The sequence below is a fragment of the Schistocerca gregaria genome, chromosome 11 (assembly GCF_023897955.1).
Source record: "Schistocerca gregaria isolate iqSchGreg1 chromosome 11, iqSchGreg1.2, whole genome shotgun sequence".
Lineage (NCBI taxonomy): Eukaryota > Metazoa > Arthropoda > Insecta > Orthoptera > Acrididae > Schistocerca > Schistocerca gregaria.
The window spans coordinates 24076850-24098869 of record NC_064930.1 but is presented as its reverse complement, the minus strand read 5'-3'; the positions used below and the strand labels follow the sequence as shown (position 1 = coordinate 24098869).

Genomic DNA, 22020 nt, shown 5'->3' with positions numbered 1-22020 from the left:
GGTCCTTCACGAATCCCCACATAAGAAATCAAGTGGCATAATGTCGGGTGAATGCAGTGGCCAGGCAAAGGGTCCTCTGTGTCTGATCCGACGATTGGGAAATTCCCCATCCAGGAACTTGTGAACAGCCGTTGACCAATGCTGCGGACCTCCATCTTGTTGAAAAATGATGTTGGGTTGCAAGTCTTGTATCTGAAGGTTCAGAAACTGCTACAACATGTCGAGATACACTGACCCATTCTCTATTTGCTCCGCAAAGAACAACGGTCCAACAATCGTGTCGTGCAATAGCTTGCACCAGACATTTAGTTCAGGGCTATCACAAACCTGTTCAATGACAAAATGCGGATTTTGCGAACCCTAAATCTGAGCATTATGTCTGTTAACCCTTCCTGATAGATGAAAGATGCCTCATCTGAGAATAAACATTTTTCCAGGAAGCTGGCATCCATATCAATACCCTGCAGCATATATGCAACAAATTGTTGTGGTTTGTTATTAGGCATCAGATATTGCAGAATTTGCACTTTGTAATAACACATACGAAGATGCTGCTGAACTACACGATGTGATGTTGATCGAGAACATCAAGTTGCCTAGATGCTTGACAAATTGACTTATGCAGGCTTCTGAGGAAAGTTTGTCTGATGTCCTCCACTGTCTCTTCTCAAACTGTGTAATGTGCACCACTAGAATGTTGCCAGAAACTTCCTATACCATTCCTTAATTGTTTTCACATCATACACGTGACAATAATTTCTTTGCACAGAAATCAGCGATTTTGTTTCTGCAAACCACACTACTGCTTCTGCGTACTGCTGTGGAGTCACTATTTTCACTTCATGTGACCGTGCTGCACTCTGGCGACGATACTTGAGACTTCTGACGCGGGGATATAGGTTCTTTCAGATGCTCTACAATGTGGTGAATTTTTAATTGCTGTATCTACTGCGGTTTTTCTTTCCTGGGTCCTTGAAATCAGGGAGGTCTGAGTGGGACACCCTGTATTTGGGTATCTCTCTGGTTTGTTTGTTTGTTTGTTTGTTTGTGTGTGTGTGTGTGCGTGCGTGCGTGCGTGTGTGTGTGTGTGTGTGTGTGTGTGTGCGCGTGTGTGTGTGTGCGCGCTGTTGTCAGAGAAAGAGTAAGAGCTTGAATGCTTGTGTAAATATTGTTTTCTGTTGCATGTCCCTATGTATCAGTCAGTTTTTTTTTTTAATGTTCAGTTCTGTTATTGTGTTGAAGATTCCATATTTCTTCCTCTTTCCATGAACTATAATCGATGCAGCTAGTATCTTCTCCACTCCTGAATTTCTAATGAAGCTAAAGCTATATCTGGGATTTCCTGAGGAAGTGGTGTTGGCCCGCTGCTGTTCTCTATCTATACAAAGAATTTGGAAGACCATTTTAGCAGTCCAGATGATGTCATCATTTACTGTCTAGTAAAACCATTAGAAGAACAAAATAAACCATTAGAAGAACAAAATGATTCAGACAAAATATCTTCATGTAACAAAAGGTGCCAGTCGACCCTGAAAAATAAAAGGCATGAGCTTCTCCATGTCATCATCATCAACATCATAATCGTGTTGTAGAGTTTCCAGCTGCTGGCTTTGACTGTTTGGAACGTAGGCCTCCACATCTTCTTCTGTCTTCCCACCATCTCTCGATCTCCACCTTGGTCCAGCCTCCTCCTCTCTTTCACTCACAGTTCTTCACTCTTTCCTCTCCCCGTGTCTCGTTTTTTTTTTCCCCTCCCCCTTTCCTTTCATATTACATATCCATCTGGATATCTTCGCTTAACCCGTTTATGCTACCTGAGCCTCAATTCTTCTGCTCCGTCTCTGATGACCTCTTTTTCGACAGGACGTTAAAACACTGATCGCGTCGTCGTCCTACTCCTCCTCTATCCAGTATCGTTTCTCAAGGACTGCACCTCACTAGCTTGTATTTTGCTTCTCTCTCTTCCTTTACTTACCCCAATCTCTGAGGCACACATCACAATTTGAACCTAGTACACTCGATATACACAGTGCACTCACATCTGTGTGACCTTTGCCTACGTTGGCGTCAACGTGCAGTAACCACTCAGATATGTCAGGTGGCAGCATTAGTAGTGAAAGTTACAAAGGGCATTCAAAAGGTTTTGCACAGTTCTCTCTAATTATTTTATTTTTTGCAGGAGGAGACTGAAATTATTTGTGAACAGACTTGGAACATCTAGCTGTACATTGAGCCTTCATCAGCTGTGACACATCTGGGCCAACGTTCTGTCCACGATGTAAATGCACTTTGGTAACATTCTGGGGATTGACTTTTACACCATTGCTTGACACAGGAAATAAGGTTTTTCTCACTATCAAATGTTTTATTGCGTAGGTGGGCCTTCAGATGACCAAAGATGTAAAAATCAGACGGAGCCAAGTCCGGACTGTAGGGAGTACGAGGAACAATTTTCCAATCCATTTTCCTGATTTTCTCCTGCACCATAAGGGCTGTATTGGGTTTGGCATTGTCACGGTGTAGTCTGACGAGCTGACCCTGAAGCTGTGCTCTGTCAGTCTCGATGGCACATCGCAGCTTGTCCAATGATAAACAGTAACGGTCCCGGTTAATTGCGGAGCCGGGTTTCAGAAAGTCAATGAAAATGACACCACACTGATCCCAGAAGAAGATGCCATCACCTTACGGCCTGACACCACTCCACGGATTGGGTTTTGCTCTCAGGTTCGGACGAAAACAACTGTGTTTCATCCTGGGTAATGACGTCGTCAAAACATCGTATCCACTCTTCAGTAATGGTCTTCACGAGACCCTCGCACACGTTATTCCTCATTATTTTCATTTCTCTTGTCAGCAATCTAGGCACCCAACGTGCACAGATTTTTCTGCACCCTAGTGACTGTAACAGCGATACCACACTTCCCAATGACAAACAAGTCATTTCAGCAAGCTGTCATGTCGTCACACATCTCTCATTTTGTATGATTTGATCAACGGTCTCCTTATTGACATCACTCACTGCCGTCAACAGTCTACCGTATTGTGGATTGTCCAGTAGAGAGAATCACCTTCTTTAAACCCGTGCAACCACCACTGGACACTGCTGCGATCCACTGTGTCCTCCCCATAAAAAGAGAGCAACATTTTGTGAACCAATGTGGCAAGGTCATCACCAGTCTCGAAGAGGAACTCGTCACTGACCGTTGTCACAACCTGACATCTACTTCACATTCCATTATGGCTTACATGTAAATAAATGAAAATACTTTCGTATACCAACTTATAGCTAAATGTTCCAAGTATGGTCACAAAAAAATTTCATTCTCTTCCTGCCAAAATGAAAAATTAGAGGTGACTGTGCAAAACATTTTGAATGTGCTTTGTATACAAATCAGTGCAGTTTAGTCATTATCGTGATGCAGAGATAGAGTGATTTATCCCAGGTGCAAAAGATCACGACCATTAGGTTTCAGCCCAAGAGCGGAAGCATTCGTGACAGAGCTATGTTTGTAAACTATTTGTGTTCCGCCGCAGTCAAAATATATCGCGCGTGGCAAAATGACGCAATCCGAAACCGGCACAGAGGCAACTGCACGCTCCAAGGGCTATTATGACAGGAGTGAACGACGGCTGCAGAGATGTGTACTGGCGAGTAGTCGTGCAGGTGGTGATTAGTGGACCAGCCCGATGAACCGAGGGGCTACTAACAGTGTCTCTCCAACGACCGTTCGGCATATGTCGGTGCGTACGGCCTTCACGGGAGACTTCTAATTGGTGCACCCGGACAGACTGCTGTTCGGCAGCAGAGGTTGTAATTTGCATGCCAATACCGCAGCTGGATGTTCGGTGATCTGTAATAACTTCTGGTGCTACAAAGAGTTTCTCCCACCGTCCTTATGTCTCGGTCCCGTTGCTCTCCCATTCGTGGAGACAACAAAATTTTTAGGTCTTACATTTGACAGGAAACTTAGCTGGTCTCCACACGTGTCGTACTTGGCTGCCCATTGTACCCGTTCTCTAAATGTCCTCCGTGTTCTCAGCGGTACGTCATGGGGAGCGGATCGAACCGTGCTACTTCGCCTATATCGGTCGAACGTCCACTCAAAGCTGGATTACGGGAGCTTCGTATACTCCTCTGCACGGCCGTCCATCTTACGCTGCCTCAACTGTATACAACATCGGGGTTTACGTCTTGCGATCGGAGCGTTCTATACTAGTCCCGTCGTGAGTCTTCATGCTGAAGCCGGTGAATTGCCACTCACCTACCGGCGTGATGTACTGCTTTGTCGGTATGCCTGTCGGCTACTGTCAATGCCCGACCACGCGTCTTATCGTTCCTTTTTTGGCGACTGTCACGACCGTCAGTACGGGGTTGTATGTCTCTGCCCTGCTACCCCCTGGAGTTCACTTTCATCGCCTCCTTCTGCACCTCGATTTTTCACTCCCTGCAACCTTTAGAGCCGGCAAGAGCCACACGCCACCTTGGTTCCAGGCTCAGGTTCGCGTTCACCTTGACCTCAGCTCGCCCCCAAAGGAGGTTACCCCCTGTTCGGTATACTGCTCTCAGTTTGTCAAACTTCATTCGAAGTTCATTAATATGTTCTTCATTTATACTGACGGCTCGAAGACCGATGACGGTGTCGGGTGTTCCTATATTGTCGGGGCACACAGTTTCAAATACCGGCTCCGTGGCCATTGTTCGGTCTTCACAGCTGAGCTATTTGCCCTCTACCGGGCTGTTCTTTACACCCGCCGCCACCGACATTCTGTTTATGTCGTCTGCTCCGATTCCCCGAGTGCCATCCAGAGCCTAAGTGATCCGTATCCGGGTCACCCTTTCGTGCACCGGATCCGACGCTCTCTTCAGCAGCTGGCAGATGACGGTTCTCCGGTTACCTTTATGTGGGTTCCAGGCCGTGTCTGTATCCCTGGGAACGAAACTGCAGATGTTGCGGCCGAGGCTGCGGTCCTCCAGCCTCGGACGGTTTCTCGTCGTGTGCCTTCGTCCGATTTTAGCAGGGTCATTTGTCGGCGCATTTTATCGCTGTGGCATTCCGATTGGGCTACACTTACTGACAACGAGCTTCGGACCTCGAAACCTCTCCCCACGGCTCGGTTGACCTCTTCACGCCCTTCTCTGCGGGAGGAGGTCGTTTTGGCCCGGTTACGAATCGGACACTGCCGGTTCAGCCACCGCCATCTGCTGACGGCCGTGCTGGCACCGTTCTGCCCGTGTGGGCAATTGCTGACGGTACGCCACATTTTAACGTCCTGTCCGAATTTTAATACATTGTGCGTCGATATCGGCCTGCCGTGTACTCTGGATGAAATTTTAGCGGATGACGCAGGAGCAGCTGCTGGCGTTCTTCGTTTTATCCACTTGGCAAACCTGTCTCAGGACATTTGATTATGCTGTTTTCTTGTAATCCCTTGCCTGTTAATGTGCCTCTTATAGTGTTGTCCTTTTTTCTTTGCTGTTTTTACCTTGTGCCTCGCAATGCATTCGTAATTTTGTCTGGGTGCTAATGATCACAGTAGTGGTGCACCCTAAAAAAAAAAAAAAAAAAAAAAAAAAAAAAAAAAAAAAAAAAAAAAAAAAAAAAGAAAGAATGGTGTGATGACAGGCGGCATTTTCAGATGAATCAGGTTTTGTGCTCCACCAGACAGACGGACGGTGGCACGCACGGCAAAGGTGTGAAAGCAGAGAGTCCACGGCGGAGAAGGGAGAGAGACGGTCTGAGGAATGGCTGTCTCGTCATTCTGGAAGGCACCGTTGTTTAAGGCACAGTGGATCGCCAGAAGTACGCGTCTATCCTCGGGGACCAGGTCCGGCCCTACGTGCAGTTTTTCCTCGACATGACGGCATCTGCCGGCAGGACATTGCAGTGTGTGCCACGAGCCACTACGTACGTGTGCGGTTCGAAGAACACCGAGACGAGTTTTCCGTACTGCCCTGGTGATCGGCCTCTTACTGCCGTCTGCTACAAGTACGCGAAGTGCAAGTTACGTAGTTAACATCTCCCATATTTTCTTAATATTATAGTTCTTAAATTTGAGTGTTTTTTTTTTTTTTTTTTTTGCTCTATTAATGTGGTTTATTCGTGCTTTTCTGTAACTGTAAAGTGTTGTCAGGCAGCCTGTAGTGCAGTTTTCATTTCTGTTTAACAGCCAGCTACATCTCTCCTAAGTTGTCAATCTCCATTTCTGGCCATTCGGGAGGTTAACGAGTCGCATATCTAGATTTATGTCTGCACTTTCAAAAGTCACTTTTTCACTCAGTCTCGCCAGTATCCGTGGGACGTGTGCAGATGCGAGACCGGCCGGCTACAGTTTTCGAACGGCCGAATCTCCTTTCGGTAAAGGTCGGTCGTCTTCAGACTGCCGCCTCGCGCGTAGTGGTGGCGGAGGTTCTGACACGGCACGAGTCGTCTCGGTCGTCGCTCTGCTGCTGAGGCATCTCCCGGTGTGCCCGATACGGCGGGTCCGCCCTCACGGCAGGGTGAGGTGGGCGGTAATGCAGTCGCGTCACTCGAGGCGGAGGCCGGTCGGAGACTGGCCTCCCGGCCTCACCTCTTCGCTCTGCGACTGGACAGCTGGTGGGGCCCGAACGGGCACACGCGGTCAGGGTTTACGAGTTATCGCAAACTCCAGTGTTAGGTGCACTACAGAGCCACCTAGGCAGATATTGTTAGATGCCAGAAAGTAAGTCGGCGTGCACTCGGTATGTGTGCCGGGGCACCTCGTCCGAGATGTGGAGGAGGCCTTGCCTGCGGCTGTCGAGTGTAGGGGGTGCAGTTACCTGCGAGTTGCGACCCGTGTCGGCACCGGTAGTGCCCGTCAAGCGGGTTCCGAGGCCGTCCTCGGTCGATATGAGCAGCCGGTGGAGGTAGCGTGCGAGTGGAGCTCGCAATTTGCGGCACCGTTCTCGGAGTCGGTCGTGCCCTTTGGTTTGCAGCCGTGTGGAAGGTCTCGGCCAGAGGCTCTGTTGTCTCTCTCACATTCTTGGCTGCAGCCTTTTACTCTTCCGTTATCCTGTAGGGAACTGCAGGGCTTCCCTTTGATAGGTGAGGGGCGCACTACTCGAAGGAAGCAGCTACTCGGTGAGCAGAGTACTTGTGGAGTGCAAACGGGATTTTTTAGGCGAGGCGGGTAGCATGAAGTTTCCTGATTTATTGCCCTTCTCGTGCTCAAATCGTTTTCGGAACTGAGAACTGGCTGAAACTCGAAATAGGGAGATCTGAGATGTATAGTGATTCGTGGCATACGTATCGAAAAGGCAGATTCGACACCGTGGGTCGGGATGTGATATAGCAGTTGACAAAAATATTTTCTCTACTGATGTAGAATTTGAGTGTGACAGTTACTGTATCTGGTCGCATATAACAGGCCTAGATGAAATCGAATTAATTGTTGTACACTTTTACCGGCTACCCGATTCCGCTGTGGCGGTTTTAGAGTCATATGTACAAAATCTTAACTAGAGTAGTGCAGAAATACCCAGATTGTACAATATTAGTTGGAAGTAATTTTAACTTGCCGAGTCTAGATTGGGTCGTTTACGGATTCGTTGCAGGGGGTACAGACAAACAGTCTCGTGAAGTTCTTTTGACACATTTTCTAAAAATTGTTTATAACAGCTAGTTTGATAGCCCCCGCACAATGGAAGTTTTTCGGACCTCGTAGATACGAGCAGGCCTAACCTAATCGACAGCATCATTATAGAGACAGGGATTAGTGACCGTTATGTCGTCATAGCGACTTTCGGTTACTGAAGTTAATAAATCACTTGAGAAGGCTAGGAGAGAATTTCTGCCAAAAAGATCGTATAGACAGTTGTTAGAATCCCACTTAGACAGTGAACTGGCATCATTTAGTTCCAGTATGATGGATGTTGAGGAATTAAGTGGAAGCTTTAAATGGATTGTAAATCCTACTCAGGAGAAGGATGTGCCAAGTAAGCGGATTAAGGATGGAAAAGACCCATTGTAGTTTAACAATGAAATTCGAGAAATGTTGAGAAAGAAAAGGCTATTGCACTCTCAGATGGAAGGAGAATGTGCAAATGATGACAGGCAAAAGTTAATAGAAATTTGTGTGTCAATAAAAAGGCGGATGCACAAAAATTAGAACAGTAACCACTGTTATACGTAAGCAGTGGATTTTTTCAAGAAACCGAGAAAATACTGGACCTAAGCAGAATTGATAATTGGATATAATGATTCTATCCAGTCAATCCTTAACCAGTCTGGTGCGGCAATAGAAGACAACAAAAGTGAAGAAGTAATTTTAAAATTCCCATTTAAGAAATTGCTTACGCAGGAGAATCGTACAAACGTACTGTCATTTGACTGTTGCACAGACTTCCACATTGAGGACATAGTAATAAGCATTGCTGGTGCAGAGAAACAACCGAAAGAGTTGAAAGCAAATACGTTGCCAGATCCAGATGGAATCCCAATTTGGATTTACAAAGAGTACTCTACAGCATCGGTCCCTTATTCAGCTTGCATTTATCACAAATCTCCTGTGTGGCGCAGAGTGCTAAGCGACTGGAAAAAAGTGCTGGTGACTCCGGTGTATAAGAAGGATAAAAGAACGGACCCACAAAATTACAGACCAATATCCCTAACTTCTGTTTGCTGCAGAATCCTTGAACATATTTTCAGTTCAGTTATAATCAACTTTCTTGAGACTCAGACTCCTATGTCCACGAATCAATGTGGTTTTAGAAAGCCCCATTCTTGTGAAACTCAGCTTGCCCTTTTGCCACATGATGTACTGCAAATATTGGATGAAAGGCAATGGACAGATTCTGTATTTCTAGATTTCCATAAAATATTTGACACGATGCCACAAGTCTGAATGTTAACAAAGTTACAAGCTCGAAGATTTACTGAGTAAGAGAACCCAGTACATTGTCCCCGACAGTGACTCTTCCTCAGAGACGAGGGTATCATCAGGAGTGCCCCAGGGAGTACGACAGGGGCGCTGTTATGTTATACGAGGTCTGTCTAAAAAGTATTCGACCTTCTATTTTCCCGCGCAAAATAAAGACGATAGCGTGGTGCCACCGTACACAGTACACCTTTATGCGCATGTGTTAATTTTGTCCCCGCCTTCCAGTGTGTCAGTCGCTGCCTGTCAGTCGCTGAGTGAGGTGCTACACAACGTGTTCGTCGGATTACCGATTCTCTCAAGATGACTGAACATGTTGAGCAAAGATACTGCATAAAATTTTGTCAAAAGCTGGGTTATTCTCAAAGTGAAATAATTTGTAAGATTCAGCAGGTGTTTGGAGAAGATGCAATGGGTGTACCACAAATTAAGGAGTGGTTCAACCGATTCAAAAATGGCCACACATCAGCGGAGAGTGACCAGTGTACTGGCAGGCCCCAAACTGCTCGGAGTGCAGCTGTTGTTGAGAGGCTGCACTTGGTGGAGGCAGATGGTCAGTTGACCGTGCGGGAGATTGCCTGAGAGATTGGAGTGAGTAAAGATTCTGCACATGCAGTTTTCCTTGACGATTTGAACATGCATCGAGTGGCTGCGAAATTCGTGCCCAACTTGTTGTCGCCGGAACAAAAAGACCTCCGTTTTGATGTTGCACAGGACCTTCTGGACACCACCAACACTGATCCTGGGTTTCTCAACACCATGATAACTGGAGACGAGTCACGGATGTACGGGTATGACCCAGAAACAAAAAGACAGGCGTCGCAATGGAAGCATCCCGAGTCTCCGAGGCCGAAGAAAGTCTGGCAGGTGTGAAGCAAATTCAAGCTGGTACTGACTGTCTTCTTTGATGTCCGTGCAATTGTGCATCACAAATACATACCGGAAGGACAAACAGTGACAGAGGAGTACCGTCGAGATGCTCACTGGCGACTGCGTGACGCAGTTTGCCGCAAAAGACCAAACGTATGAACGGCGAAAAACTGGCAGCTGTATCACAACAATGCCCCCCACACGTTCATCCCACTTGGTCCAAACTTTCTTGGCCGAACGTGGAATTCCAGCCATTTGCCAACATCCGTACTCTCCGGCCGTGGCTCCTTGCAACTTCTGGTTGTTTCCAAAATTGAAGACGCCACTGAAACGATCCCGTTTTGAGAGTAGAGAAGAGATAATGCAGAACACGATGGCGGAGATTAACATCATTCCAAAAGAAGACTTCCAGAGGTGTTTCCGGCAGTGGAAGGATCGGTGCGCTATGTGTGCAAGCACAAGGGACCTACTTTGAAGGGGATTAGGGTCCCAACTCTGTCAGGTATTCGAAATATTTTTTCTGGCCAAAGGTTGCATACTTTTTAGACAGGCCTCCTATATACATAAATGATCTGACCGGTGTGGTAAACAGTAGTCTATGCCTGTTTGCTGATGCTGCAGTCTGTGGGAAGCTGTCATTGTCGAGTCATTGTAAAAAGATGCAAGATGACTTGGACAGAATTCCTAGTTGGGGAGATAGAAGTCATCTAGCTCTAAATGTAGAAAAACGTGAGTTGATGCAGATGTGTACGAAAAACAAACCCATTATGTTCAAATACAGTATTAGTATTGTGCTGCTTGAAACTGTTACGTTGATGAAAGGCGTAACACTGCAAAGCAACATAAAATGGAATGAGCACGAAAGGACCTTAGTTGGGAAGGCGAACAGTTGACTTCAGTTTGAGGGGGGAGAAAGTATGGTTGATCTGTAAAGGCGACCGCATATAAGACACTAGTGTGAAATATTTTTGAGTGCTGCTCGAGTAGTTTGGATCCTTTCCAGGTCGTATTACAAGAAAACATCAAAGTAATTCAAAGGCAGACTGCTAGATTTGTTACCGGCAGGTTCGAACGACACATAAGTTTTCCGGGAATGCTTCGAGAACTCGAATAAAAAGTCCCCAGACGGAAGGCACTGTTCTTTCCGATAAAGACTGTTGAAAAAATTTAGAGCACAGGCATTTGAAGCCGACTGCCAAACGATTCTACTCCCGCCGACATACATTTCGCGTAGAGGCCGCGGGGATAAAATTAGAGAGATCGGGGCCGATACGGAGGCACAGAGACGATCATTTTTCCCTCGCTCTGTTTGTGAGTGGAACAGGGAAGGATACGACTGACAGTGGTACAGCACGCCCTCTGCCACGCAACATACGGTGACTTTGCAGTACGCACGTAGGCGCAGACATAGACCACTAGGATCGTGCTGCTCGCACCGCAGATCTCCAGCCCAGAAACCTAGCGCAGACGGCCACATCGCAGAGTCGGCACAGCTCAACACCCCTGTCGGTATCTGCCCAAATGTCGTGCGCGCACTTCTCGCATGGCTCACTGCAGTCCACACTGCAAAAATGTGGTCGTTCTGGCTTGTCATGAGTTGTTGCACTAATGTGATTCGAGTGTGGAAAAATATTTTGCTGTTTTGAGGTCCGTCCATGCTCCTTGACAGGCTTCTAACACACTTCTGGAATGCTTCTGCTCGCATCCCCCACTCGTTTATTTCTGGGCTGTCTTTCATTATCCTGCATTGAGCCTCCCAGATACTTCAAATTCTTCATCTTCCTCAGTCGTTTTCCTCCAACTGTGGGTTAGTTTGATGCCCAGATTAGGTACAGACTTTACCAGTACAGATTTTACCAGTGACACGGAATCTACATCTACATTTACTACATATACATTTATACTTCGCAAGCCACTCAACAGTGTGTGGCGGAGCGCACTTTACGTGCCACTGTCATTACCTCCCTTTCCTGTTCCAGTCGCGTACGGTTCGCGAGAAGAACGACTGCCGGAAAGCCTCCGGGCACGCTCGAATCTCTCTAATTTTACATTCGTGATCTCCTCAGGAGGTATAAGTAGGGGGAAGCAATATATTCGATACCTCATCCAGAAACGCACCCTCTCGAAAACTGGACAGCAAGTTACACCGTGATGCAGAGCGCCTCTCTTGCAGAGTCTGCCACTCGAATTTGCTAAACATCTCCGTAACGCTATCACACTTACCAAATAACCCTGTGACGAAACGTGACGCTCTTCTTTGGATAGTCTCTATCTCCTCTGTCAACCTGACCTAGTACGGATACAACACTGATGAGCAGTACTCGAGTATAGGTCGAACGAGTGTTTTGTAAGCCACCTCCTTTGTTGATGGACTACATTTTCTAAGGACTCTCCCAATGAATCTCAACCTGGTACCCGCCTTACCGACAATTAATTTTATACAATCATTCCACTTCAAATCGTTCCGCACGCATACTCCCAGATATTTTACAGAAGTAACTGTTATCAGTGTTTGTTCCGCTATCATATAATCGTACAATAAAGGATCCTTCTTTCTATGTGTTCGCAATACATTACATTTGTCTATGTTAAGGATCAGTTGCCACTCCCTGCACCAAGTGCCTATCTGCTGCAGATCTTCCTGCATTTCGCTACAATTTTCTAATGCTGCAACTTCTCTGTATACTACAGCATCATCCGCGAAAAGCCGCACGGAACTTCCGACACTATCTACTGGGTCATTTATATATACTGTGAAAATAAATGGTCCCATAACACTCCCCTGTGGCACACCAAAGGTTACTTTAATGTCTGTAGATGTCTCTCCATTGAGAACAACATGCTGTGTTCTGTTTGCTAAAAACTGTTCAATCCAGCCGCACAACTGGTCTGATATTCCATAGGCTCTTTGTTTATCTGGCGACAGTGTGGAACTGTATCAAATGCCTTCCGGAAGTCGAGGAAAATGGCATCTACCTGGGAGCCTGTATCTTACTTTATAACTTCTAAGCTTTATGTGAAAATAAATAGAGAAACTTTTATAATTAGCCAAGACAGTGTTTTTCACAAAATATTCACAAAGATCGTTGACCGTCAGGAAATTCGTTTCCTCCTTTGATTACCGTTGCTTTCATCTTTCCTTCACAAATTATTGTTCCAGTCTTATTGTTATCGTATCCATCACCACAGTGAAGAGCAAAGGTGAAAGTGGCAATTCTGCGCCTCAAGCCATTTTTCAGTTACAACCAATCCGATCTCTCTCCCCTTCCACATCCACACAACTCACGCTCCCATTGTAGATTTCACTTACTTTTCATATTGTCTGCTATTTCTGCTATTCCACTCCTCTGTTCCCCAGAGAGTTTCATACCTCATCTATTCACACACATGCAATGCACATGTCTGCCTCCCCTCCCCGACACACACACACACACACACACACACACACACACACACACACACACACACACACACACACCGTTTTACGTGTGTAGAAAGGCCATCAGTAGACACAGACCTATTTCATATTCATGGTGGGATTCCTTTAGTTGTTCTACAGTGAAAATTTGTTCTATACGTGTGCATTAAAATTAAGTTTCTGGTAAATTTTGGTTGCCCATCACTTGACACAACTGTAAAGATTGTCGGTTTAAAATAATACTTGCAGATTGCAATGGTAAGCAACCTAAAGTGGAAACATTACATACAAAATGATGTGGGGGAATGCAAACCAAAGACGGTGTTTTATTGGCAGAACTCTTTGAAGAGGTACCTTTGAGTGAGAAATTACTATTGTAATAACATAAAAGGAATTGTAGTTTGCACTGAAACATTTAAGTGCTCATTTTTCTCATGTGCTAATTGCAAGTGGAACAGTAGAGAAATAGTCTGAAGGTGTTGCAGGAACACTCGTCCCGTCGCTTAAGTGTAAATTGCAGAGTAATTGTTTATAAGTAAATGCCCAAATGCAGTGCATTGCTATGTCGGTCGGATAAAGACGACGTATTTTGACACTATTTTGTAGCATGGCAGCCTCGTGTCCTGGTCACGCTGTGGCCACACCCTGTTCCTCCCACATCTCTGCCAGACATCTGTGCCACGCCATTTCTGCCTGAGAGGAAGAGATATACAGATTTCCAAAGTAATGCTTTTATGCTTGTGGATGTACATAAAAAGTAATTCCCATTACTGTACAAGTGAATAAATTAGCAGTGTGTAACTGATTGTAAGTATTAATTATAGAAATAGCTAACATTGGTTGCTTCAGTCTGTTAATGTTTTACTGGACTCGTCCTGGATCTGTGCAGTTCCTCTGGAGTGGTGAACAAATGAATGACACGGAACAGAAGATTTATCTGAAGGATCTGCGGTTGCAAAACCACTGTCCGAACCATTTATCGCCCGTATTCTCGCCGTACGTAAAATAAGTGGTCCAGTTCTGTGACTTGCTGTTCTAGCACTTAACTTTTTGTGATTATGTGGTCACCACACGAATACGAATATATTTCTTATACATTTGTAAGATCTTATAATTACTGTGTACTGTATTCCACAGGTGGAGCCACACGTCGGACGAGAACCGTCGGGCCGCTTCAGGAGAAGCAGATTACGACCGTTCGGCTTTCGTTAGCGCGAATGGCGGAGGTCCGTCGTACGGTAGTTTCATTTCGAGGAGCTACAGGAGCGACGGGAAGGAAACGGTGCAGCAGGCATTCAGATGCGACTCGTGCTCCGCCATCTTCTCGACCAAGTACCACCTGGTCAATCACGTGTTCGTCCACATCCGGGAGGTGCCTCCGCCGTCGCACGTGTGCAGGCGGTGCGGAGAAGTCTTCTGCGACACCGCGTCCCTCATCGACCATTCGAAGGGTCACGAGAATAACCTGCGGGTGCCCGCGGTCTCCTCGAAGTGGAACAGGGGAGACTCCGGCAGACCTTCCGAACACCAGAAAAAGCGCAGGATTCGGAAGCGCCCTGACACCAAGCCCCACGTCTGCGACCTGTGCGGTAAAGCTTTCCCCCTCGTCGGGAGCCTGAAGTCGCACCAGCGGACGCACTCCGGCGAGAGGCCGTACGGGTGCGACCTCTGCGGGAAGACGTTCGTCCAGGCGGTCCACCTGCGGAACCACAGAGTGACGCACACTGCCGAGAAGCGCCACTACTGCGAATTCTGCGGGCGGCCGTTCGCTCTCCTCCACACCCTCAAGGTGCATCTCCGGATGCACACGGGGGAGAACCCGTACCGCTGCGAGATGTGCGGCGAGTGTTTCAACTTGCTCGGGAAACTCAAAACACACAAGCAGATCCACACCGGGAAGAAGCCATACAAGTGCGACGACTGCGGTAACTGCTTCTCCGCCCCGAACAGCCTGAGGCGGCACAGGCGGATGCACTCCGGCGAGAGGCCCTACAGCTGCGACGTGTGCGGCGAGTCGTTCATGTGGTCGGCCACGCTGCAGAGGCACAGGCAGCTGCACACGGGGGAGAAGCCGTTCAAGTGCGACTTGTGTGGCAGTTCGTTCGCCGAGCTCGGCGGCCTCAACAGGCACATGCGCATCCACACGGGGGAGCGGCCGTACGCCTGCCGCATCTGCGGTGCGTCCTTCTCGGCGACGAACCAACTGAAGCGCCACCTACACAGGCAGCACGTCGAAAACCCGCCTTAAAAGTCCGAACCGGGTCGGAGCTCGGCACTCTCGGCAATCTTTAGTTTCGTGCGTGACGTCTCACGTTCTAATGCCGGACACTCCTTCGCGGGCTTTGGAGACTCGGTAGCTTCTAGTTGAGCGAGCCGACCGGTTCGGACCTGTCGACGTAACAGTTGTGAGCTCGTCGGACCACTTCGTGAGATAGCGGAGTCGTGCAGGTGTGTGTTCCGGAGCCTTTGTTGTGTAAGAGTTAGTGCTTTGCTTTATTTAACACTCACGTCTGCAACTTGTCTAATTCCGGTCCTCGTTCTTTGCTGTTAACATTCGTTTTGTACTTTTGAATTTCTGTGGCCTCTCATCCGTCCTGACACAATAATGCTCGGATCTCAATAAAACTGTGCGACTGGAGAAGTGAATTTGGTTCTGTCCTAGGCCCAGTGCACCCTCAGCTATTTTTGATTTATCCGTGTTGCCCAAACAACAGTTGCTGTTATGTTCTTTCAGTATGGTGTTAAATTCTTCTGTTAGGAGTCCTTTTGCGCACCTGATTGCCTGTGCCAGGGGTTTTATATACTTCTGCCATGAAGAGTGGTGGGCTTATTCAGATATTGACTCACTTGTCAGTTTATTATTTTCTGTGATCTTGGTTGCTTTTACGGATGGGTAGAAAACTTTTCCTCGGTTGGTTCTTTCCTGCCAAAAGCTCCAGATCATTTAGGATGACGTCTGCTATTTATCGCTCTCTCGTGGACACGTGCTCCGATATTTCGTAACTGCGAAGGTCGTGTGCTCGCCGCTTGCCACAGTAGGATTATATAAAATCTCTTGCACTTTGCAACATTCTCCCCTTCACTTAATAAAATGTTTTTGCTGCAAATTGTTGCTCTCGAGTCCTCACATGTGACAGCACAGTTTATAAATTGAACTGGTGAGTTGGAAAAGGGGTCGTGTCCCAGAAAGGAAATTTTTCGGGAGACAAAAAAAACTGTTTTACTGCACAGTGGGTTTAAATATGGTGTTGTCGAGTTTCTGTGTAGCAGATGGTCCCAGGGTGAAACAGTATACATAATTACAATACACTTTAGCCACCAATGTGATCAGTAATCCAGTTTGAATGTACTGGAGATGACTTTTTTTCAAACCTGATGATGTTGGTTAGGCAAGTAGCATATTTGCAGCAGGAAGGTTGTGTTATAGGTTATATTATTCATCTTCATTCTAGCAATAAAAGAGAGTACTATGAGCATAAAAGTTAATTCATAATGTACCCAACATACAACCACAAACAAAATACAGCAGGACAGACAGTGGTAGGTATGCTTCATCTTTATCCTGTCCATCCTTTGCTGGCCACAGGCAGATACTGTTATAAAATGGTTTCTGCTCATCAGGTACGTATCATATAATTTTCATTACATCATCTAATTTCTTCTTTTTTATTAGAACAAGTCTACCATATGCTTGTTTATATGGACATGGCCCCTTCTCTAACTCAGTACCATCTAATATATTAAAAACAAAGATTCCAACACTTACCAAGCGGGAAAGCGCCGGCAGACAGGCACAATGAACAAAACACACAAACACACACACAGAATTACTAGCTTTCGCAACCAGTGGTTGCTTCTTCAGGAAAGAGGGAAGGAGAGGGAAAGACGAAAGGATGTGGGTTTTAAGGGAGAGGGCAAGGAGTCAGTACCATCTAACGAACACTTATATTCGTGGGAGGGATATGACCCCTTGTTATATATCATACAATGTGTACAGACATAAAACATGATTTTAGTGGTGTTATGCCAGAGTAAACCAACTACAAGTTTTTCTGTTTGGCATAATCAGTTCTTAACTTCCAGACACTATTGTAAATCAGATAGTTTATACTGCGACTCAAATTGGGGTAAATTACATTTATTAGATATTTTTATCAATGTTTATTGCATTTTAAACTTTAAGCACACGTAATGATGTACAGGCATTATTATAATTACAATTATCAACATAAAATTTGGAATAGAAGTTAAAAGTTACTTCATTAGTTATTTAAATAGGTTTATACCAGCACATTCTATATTTAAACAGTTATAAATTCATCAGGAGATGTTACTTTGTAAAGTACCAAACCAACACCACACAGTTGAAGTTAATTAGTGTGTTGTAGATCAGTTCTGTAGTGGTTCCTTAAATGCGTCCATGTACTGGACACTTTATCCAGACATTTACTATCATAAAAATCTCACTCTCTTCGCTGCTACTTGGCAAATTCTTATAAAAGCCATGACATATTGGGGGAATGAGACAGAGTATATATTTAAAATCTTGTAGATGTGTAGCAGTTAGTGGTTTCCCTTAAGTGTGTTTAACTTTCAGAACGATATTGTGAGGTTCAGCTGTTCAGCCTCAGATCCTTCTGGTAAACATAACCTCACGACACTTCGTTTTCTCATTGTGAGTGTATTTGAATTCCAGTACATTCACATTTTGATGGCAGATATGAATACATCCAATACTCACCTATGATAAATGGTGGCCATCAACTTTGTTTCTAAGGGTTAATGCTGATGCAATGTTTTCTAGAGAATAAAAGTCTTTTGTTTCTATCTCCACCATTCTTTAACTTTGCAAGTTTTTATTACATTTTGTAGCTCAGTAGGGTGGCAAATATGTTGATGCTTCCTAACTTTGCTCTCAATGAAGACAAAGTCTGTAGCAATGGGTAAATGACTTTACCCTGTAGTTTTGAGCTTATGAGTGTTCTCCTTGATATCGTTACTAGGATCTTGCAAGAAATGCATCAGGAGACTTACTAGTTTTAAGCTTCTGTTTTGGCCACCATAAGAGCCAAGCCACAATATGACTTCTCCTTTCACAGGATGCTCATGTAAATATATCAAAAGACAGGAACGTATTTCATTGAGTACCTGACCTGCAACACCTTTGAGCCAGATGTTGATTGTACCTTTGTGTGTGGCCAAATGATGTATGCCCAATATGAAACAAGAAAGCTGCCGTTTACTATAGACAATAGCAATTCTCACTTTTGGAAGAGGAAAGGTCTTTTGTATGTCAAGAGAAAGTACAGTGCATTCTCTCTTCTTTGTCCTGTGTTTCGTTCCATGTAATCTCTATGCAGCGGTGAGGGTCCGGGAGGGGGGTGGGTGGTGGGAACAATGGAAAATAGAAGAAGGAAAAACAGGGTTAATAACAACATAAAGTTGGGTAAATCACAAGAAGCAATAAATTGTCTGCCTTTGCAGACAATCTCGTAATAATAGTTGGAACTTCAGAGAATGCAAAGAAAAGATAAGAACTTCTGAAGAAAACAGCTAAGAAGACACGTCTACAAATATCATTTGAAAAAGCAGAATACTCCAATGAAAGTAACTCACGGAGAATTTTAAAGCCCAAGTATGGCAACATCTAGAAAACTGACATCTTTAAATATGTAGATGAAAATGTAATCATAAAAAGTGAAGTGTAAGCTATCTATATCTGGACTGAAAAAATGAAAAGGACATACATTGAAGTGAGAAATCTGTACAATAGAAATGTTTTTAAAAAGATATGAAATTAAGGCATTATAATAGAGTTCTAAAACAGCGAGTCCTCTATGGGTTGGAAACACCACTTTTATCCAAATGCAAAATGTAATTAGAAGATTTGGTAAAGATAGAAAGAAGAATCCTGTGAGAAATATTCAGTCCAGTCAAAAACAAAGGTGCCAATTTGGTTTTGAGACCAAGTAAGGAAATACACTCATCATGCCCTAAAAAAAAACAGACGAGGTCAGGAAAAGAAGTGTTACGCTCCTTGGACATGTAAAGACAATGAAGGAAGATCCACATATTCATCCAAAAATGGAAAACAGGCAAAGAAATTGAGTGTAGTCAGCAGAAAAAATTCAAACTAGATGTCAAAAAATGGAGAGGGTTTCAGGATAAAATGAACAGAAAAACAGCTGGTGTGAAATGGCGCGATGAGAGAAAAACAGCTCATTCTGAGAAAGTGAGACAGTTTTTGAGGAAGCAGAAGGAAAAGAGAAATAAAATATTGTCTTGACCTGGTCATTAGTGGGCGTGTAACGATGTATGTAGCACAAAAAGAAAGAAAACGGAAAAAATGCTACTTTAAAGTGTTCCTATGAGTTTTGGAATGTGTGTTGATTTTTAGAATTAAATTTTTACTCTGCAGCGGAGTGTGCGCTGATATGAAACTTCCTGGAAGATTAAAACTGTGTGCCGGACCAAGACTCGAACACGGGACACGACTTATGATCTTCCCTCACAGCTTCAATTCCGCCAGTACCTCGTCTCCTACCTTCCAAACTTCACAGAAGCTCTTCTGCGACCCCGTGTTGATTTTTAATTGTTTGGATACGTTAATGTGTAGAGGACAACCAAACACTTTTATCACATTATTCTCATGATTAATTACACAAAAGTTCAACAATTAAAAAATGTGCTGGCAGGCTTTGACTGTGCAATGAAAAATAAATAATGTTCACTAGTCACTGAAATATTGATTTTTCACTAGTCACTGAAATATTGATTTAAATAGAAATCAGGGTTTATTGTTATCTTCTTTAATCTGAATCAAAGTAACGACTGACCTGTAAAGTAAAAGAAACTAAAGCTGTGTACCACATTAATTAATGAGTAGTTCTGATTAAGTACTGAAAACTTTTGAGTTCAATTGAGAGCTCCACACGGTCAAACGAGCTAAAATGACAAGTTCAGAATGGTTACAAACCCACAAAAATGTTTTCAATTTCTATCCTTCACCTAGTATGAATTATTCCAAGTCTGCCCTGTCACTCTCTCGACGGAATATTCCTGTGTCCACACGATCGTACGACCCTATATTTTCTAAGTATCTGCTGGCAACCCGCACGAATCCCGGAAGTCCAAGAATACAGAATACTACAGAAGTGCTACCCAGTCACCCTCCTCGATAGATACGTTTTCACTGCTGCAGCTGTGGCCCGCGAATGACTTCAGACAAGATGACCACTGGCTATTTGTGCCCCCACACTGTTTTTTAGGAATATTCACATACTTCTGTTTTGTATACATACTTAAAAACAATCTTAATCAATATGTGTGTATGCTATATAAAATTAAATGGAAATTTACTCATCAACCCAGCAGAAAAGCTCGAGGACAGCGGTGAAAAGATTAGATTGCTCGATAATCAAAGTTTTGTACATCCAAATGGTACTTTTGGTTTACCATTAATAAATCAGAAACAAATAGAACTCAGTACCTAAGTCCACATTGATATGCTGCCACTGCTTTCATTGTATTATTAACAATTTTGCTGAAAATTCACATTTCTCATGCTCGGAATACACGTTCTGTAATGTAGTCTATAATATATAAGGTTTGTAATAGATCCACTTGTCTGTTTTGACAGAGCTCCACGATCGGATGTCACTGAATTTAGGTTTACATAATGGACGGGCACTGCGGTCACTCATTTCTGCCACGGTGACCCACTCCTTCCACATTCCTTGAGAATGGATAAGTGCACCAGACTCTTCCCATTCGTGTGCCACACCTACATTGTGCCTGATGCACCCGTGCTGCCACAGTGTTGCTCGTACTGCAGTGTCTTCCAGTTCTGTCTGCCAATGTATTCTTGTGAAACACGATTACAGTGAAACTCATTATTAATGCTGAAAATTTTCAGATTTTCTGTCATAACAGCGTCAGAAGCTGTCGACATATTGAGAGAACAGTAAACGTACGAGGGTGGTTTGAAAAGTTCTCGGAACTGAATAGGAAAAAAGTACTTACGTCACTGAAACCTTCTTTATTTTTCGAGCTCGTCTCCTTGTAGATCAGTGCACTCGGTCTGACGATGTTCCGGTGCCTTAGTCCCATCTCGAAAATGGGTTTCCTCTGGGCCTGCAAAATAGTTGTCAACTCCGGCTACCAATTTTTCGTTTGAAGTGAATCTTCGTCCAACGAGAAAAATTTTCAGTTTTGGGAAGAGATGGAAGTCTGACGGAGCCATATCGGGTGAATGAGGCTGGTGTGACAAAAATTCGTACCTCAGTTCGTGTAATTTTGCCACGCTGATGGAACGTGTGTGGGCACACATTGTCTCAACGGAAGGTAGCTTTCTTCCTTGCTAAACCAGGCCCTTTTGCGCATATCTTGTTGCAACTTCCCCCTGAGGTTAGCGTAGTATTCTCCAGTTGCAACTTCCCCCTGAGGTTAGCGTAGTATTCTCCAGTAATTGTTTGCCCAGTGGGGAGACAATCTACAAACAGAATCCCCTTCGCATCCCAGAACACTGGTGCTTTTACCTTTCCTGCCGAAGGAATTGTCTCTGCTTTCTTCGGTGGCAGAGAATCGGCATATTTCCACTGCTTTGACTGTTGTTTTGTCTCTGGGATACAGTAGTGCACCCAAGTTTCATCTGTGGTCACAAACAGGCGCAAAAAATTTTGTCCGTTTCTCCTAAAACGGGCCAAACACTGTTCCGATACGTCTATTCTCGTGCATTTTCGATCCGGTGTCGAGGGTTGCGGCACTCGTCTTGCAGATAATTTTTTCACTTCTATTTCTTCAGTTGAAATGTGATCTACCCTTCCAGATGACATGTG

General features: G+C 44.7%; 1 protein-coding gene across 2 annotated transcripts in view; it reads left to right on the top strand.

Moving 5' to 3' along the window:
* The window catches only part of LOC126295421 (zinc finger protein 436-like), a 204318-nt gene extending 188407 nt beyond the window's left edge, over nucleotides 1-15911 (top strand). For both annotated transcript variants that reach the window (XM_049987898.1, XM_049987899.1), the window contains one exon: nucleotides 14321-15911. In XM_049987898.1, the coding sequence (XP_049843855.1) occupies nucleotides 14321-15431 (1111 nt within the window). In that variant the 3' untranslated portion in view covers nucleotides 15432-15911. The remainder of the gene's footprint in view (nucleotides 1-14320) is intronic.
* Nucleotides 15912-22020: the final 6109 nt, after the last annotated feature.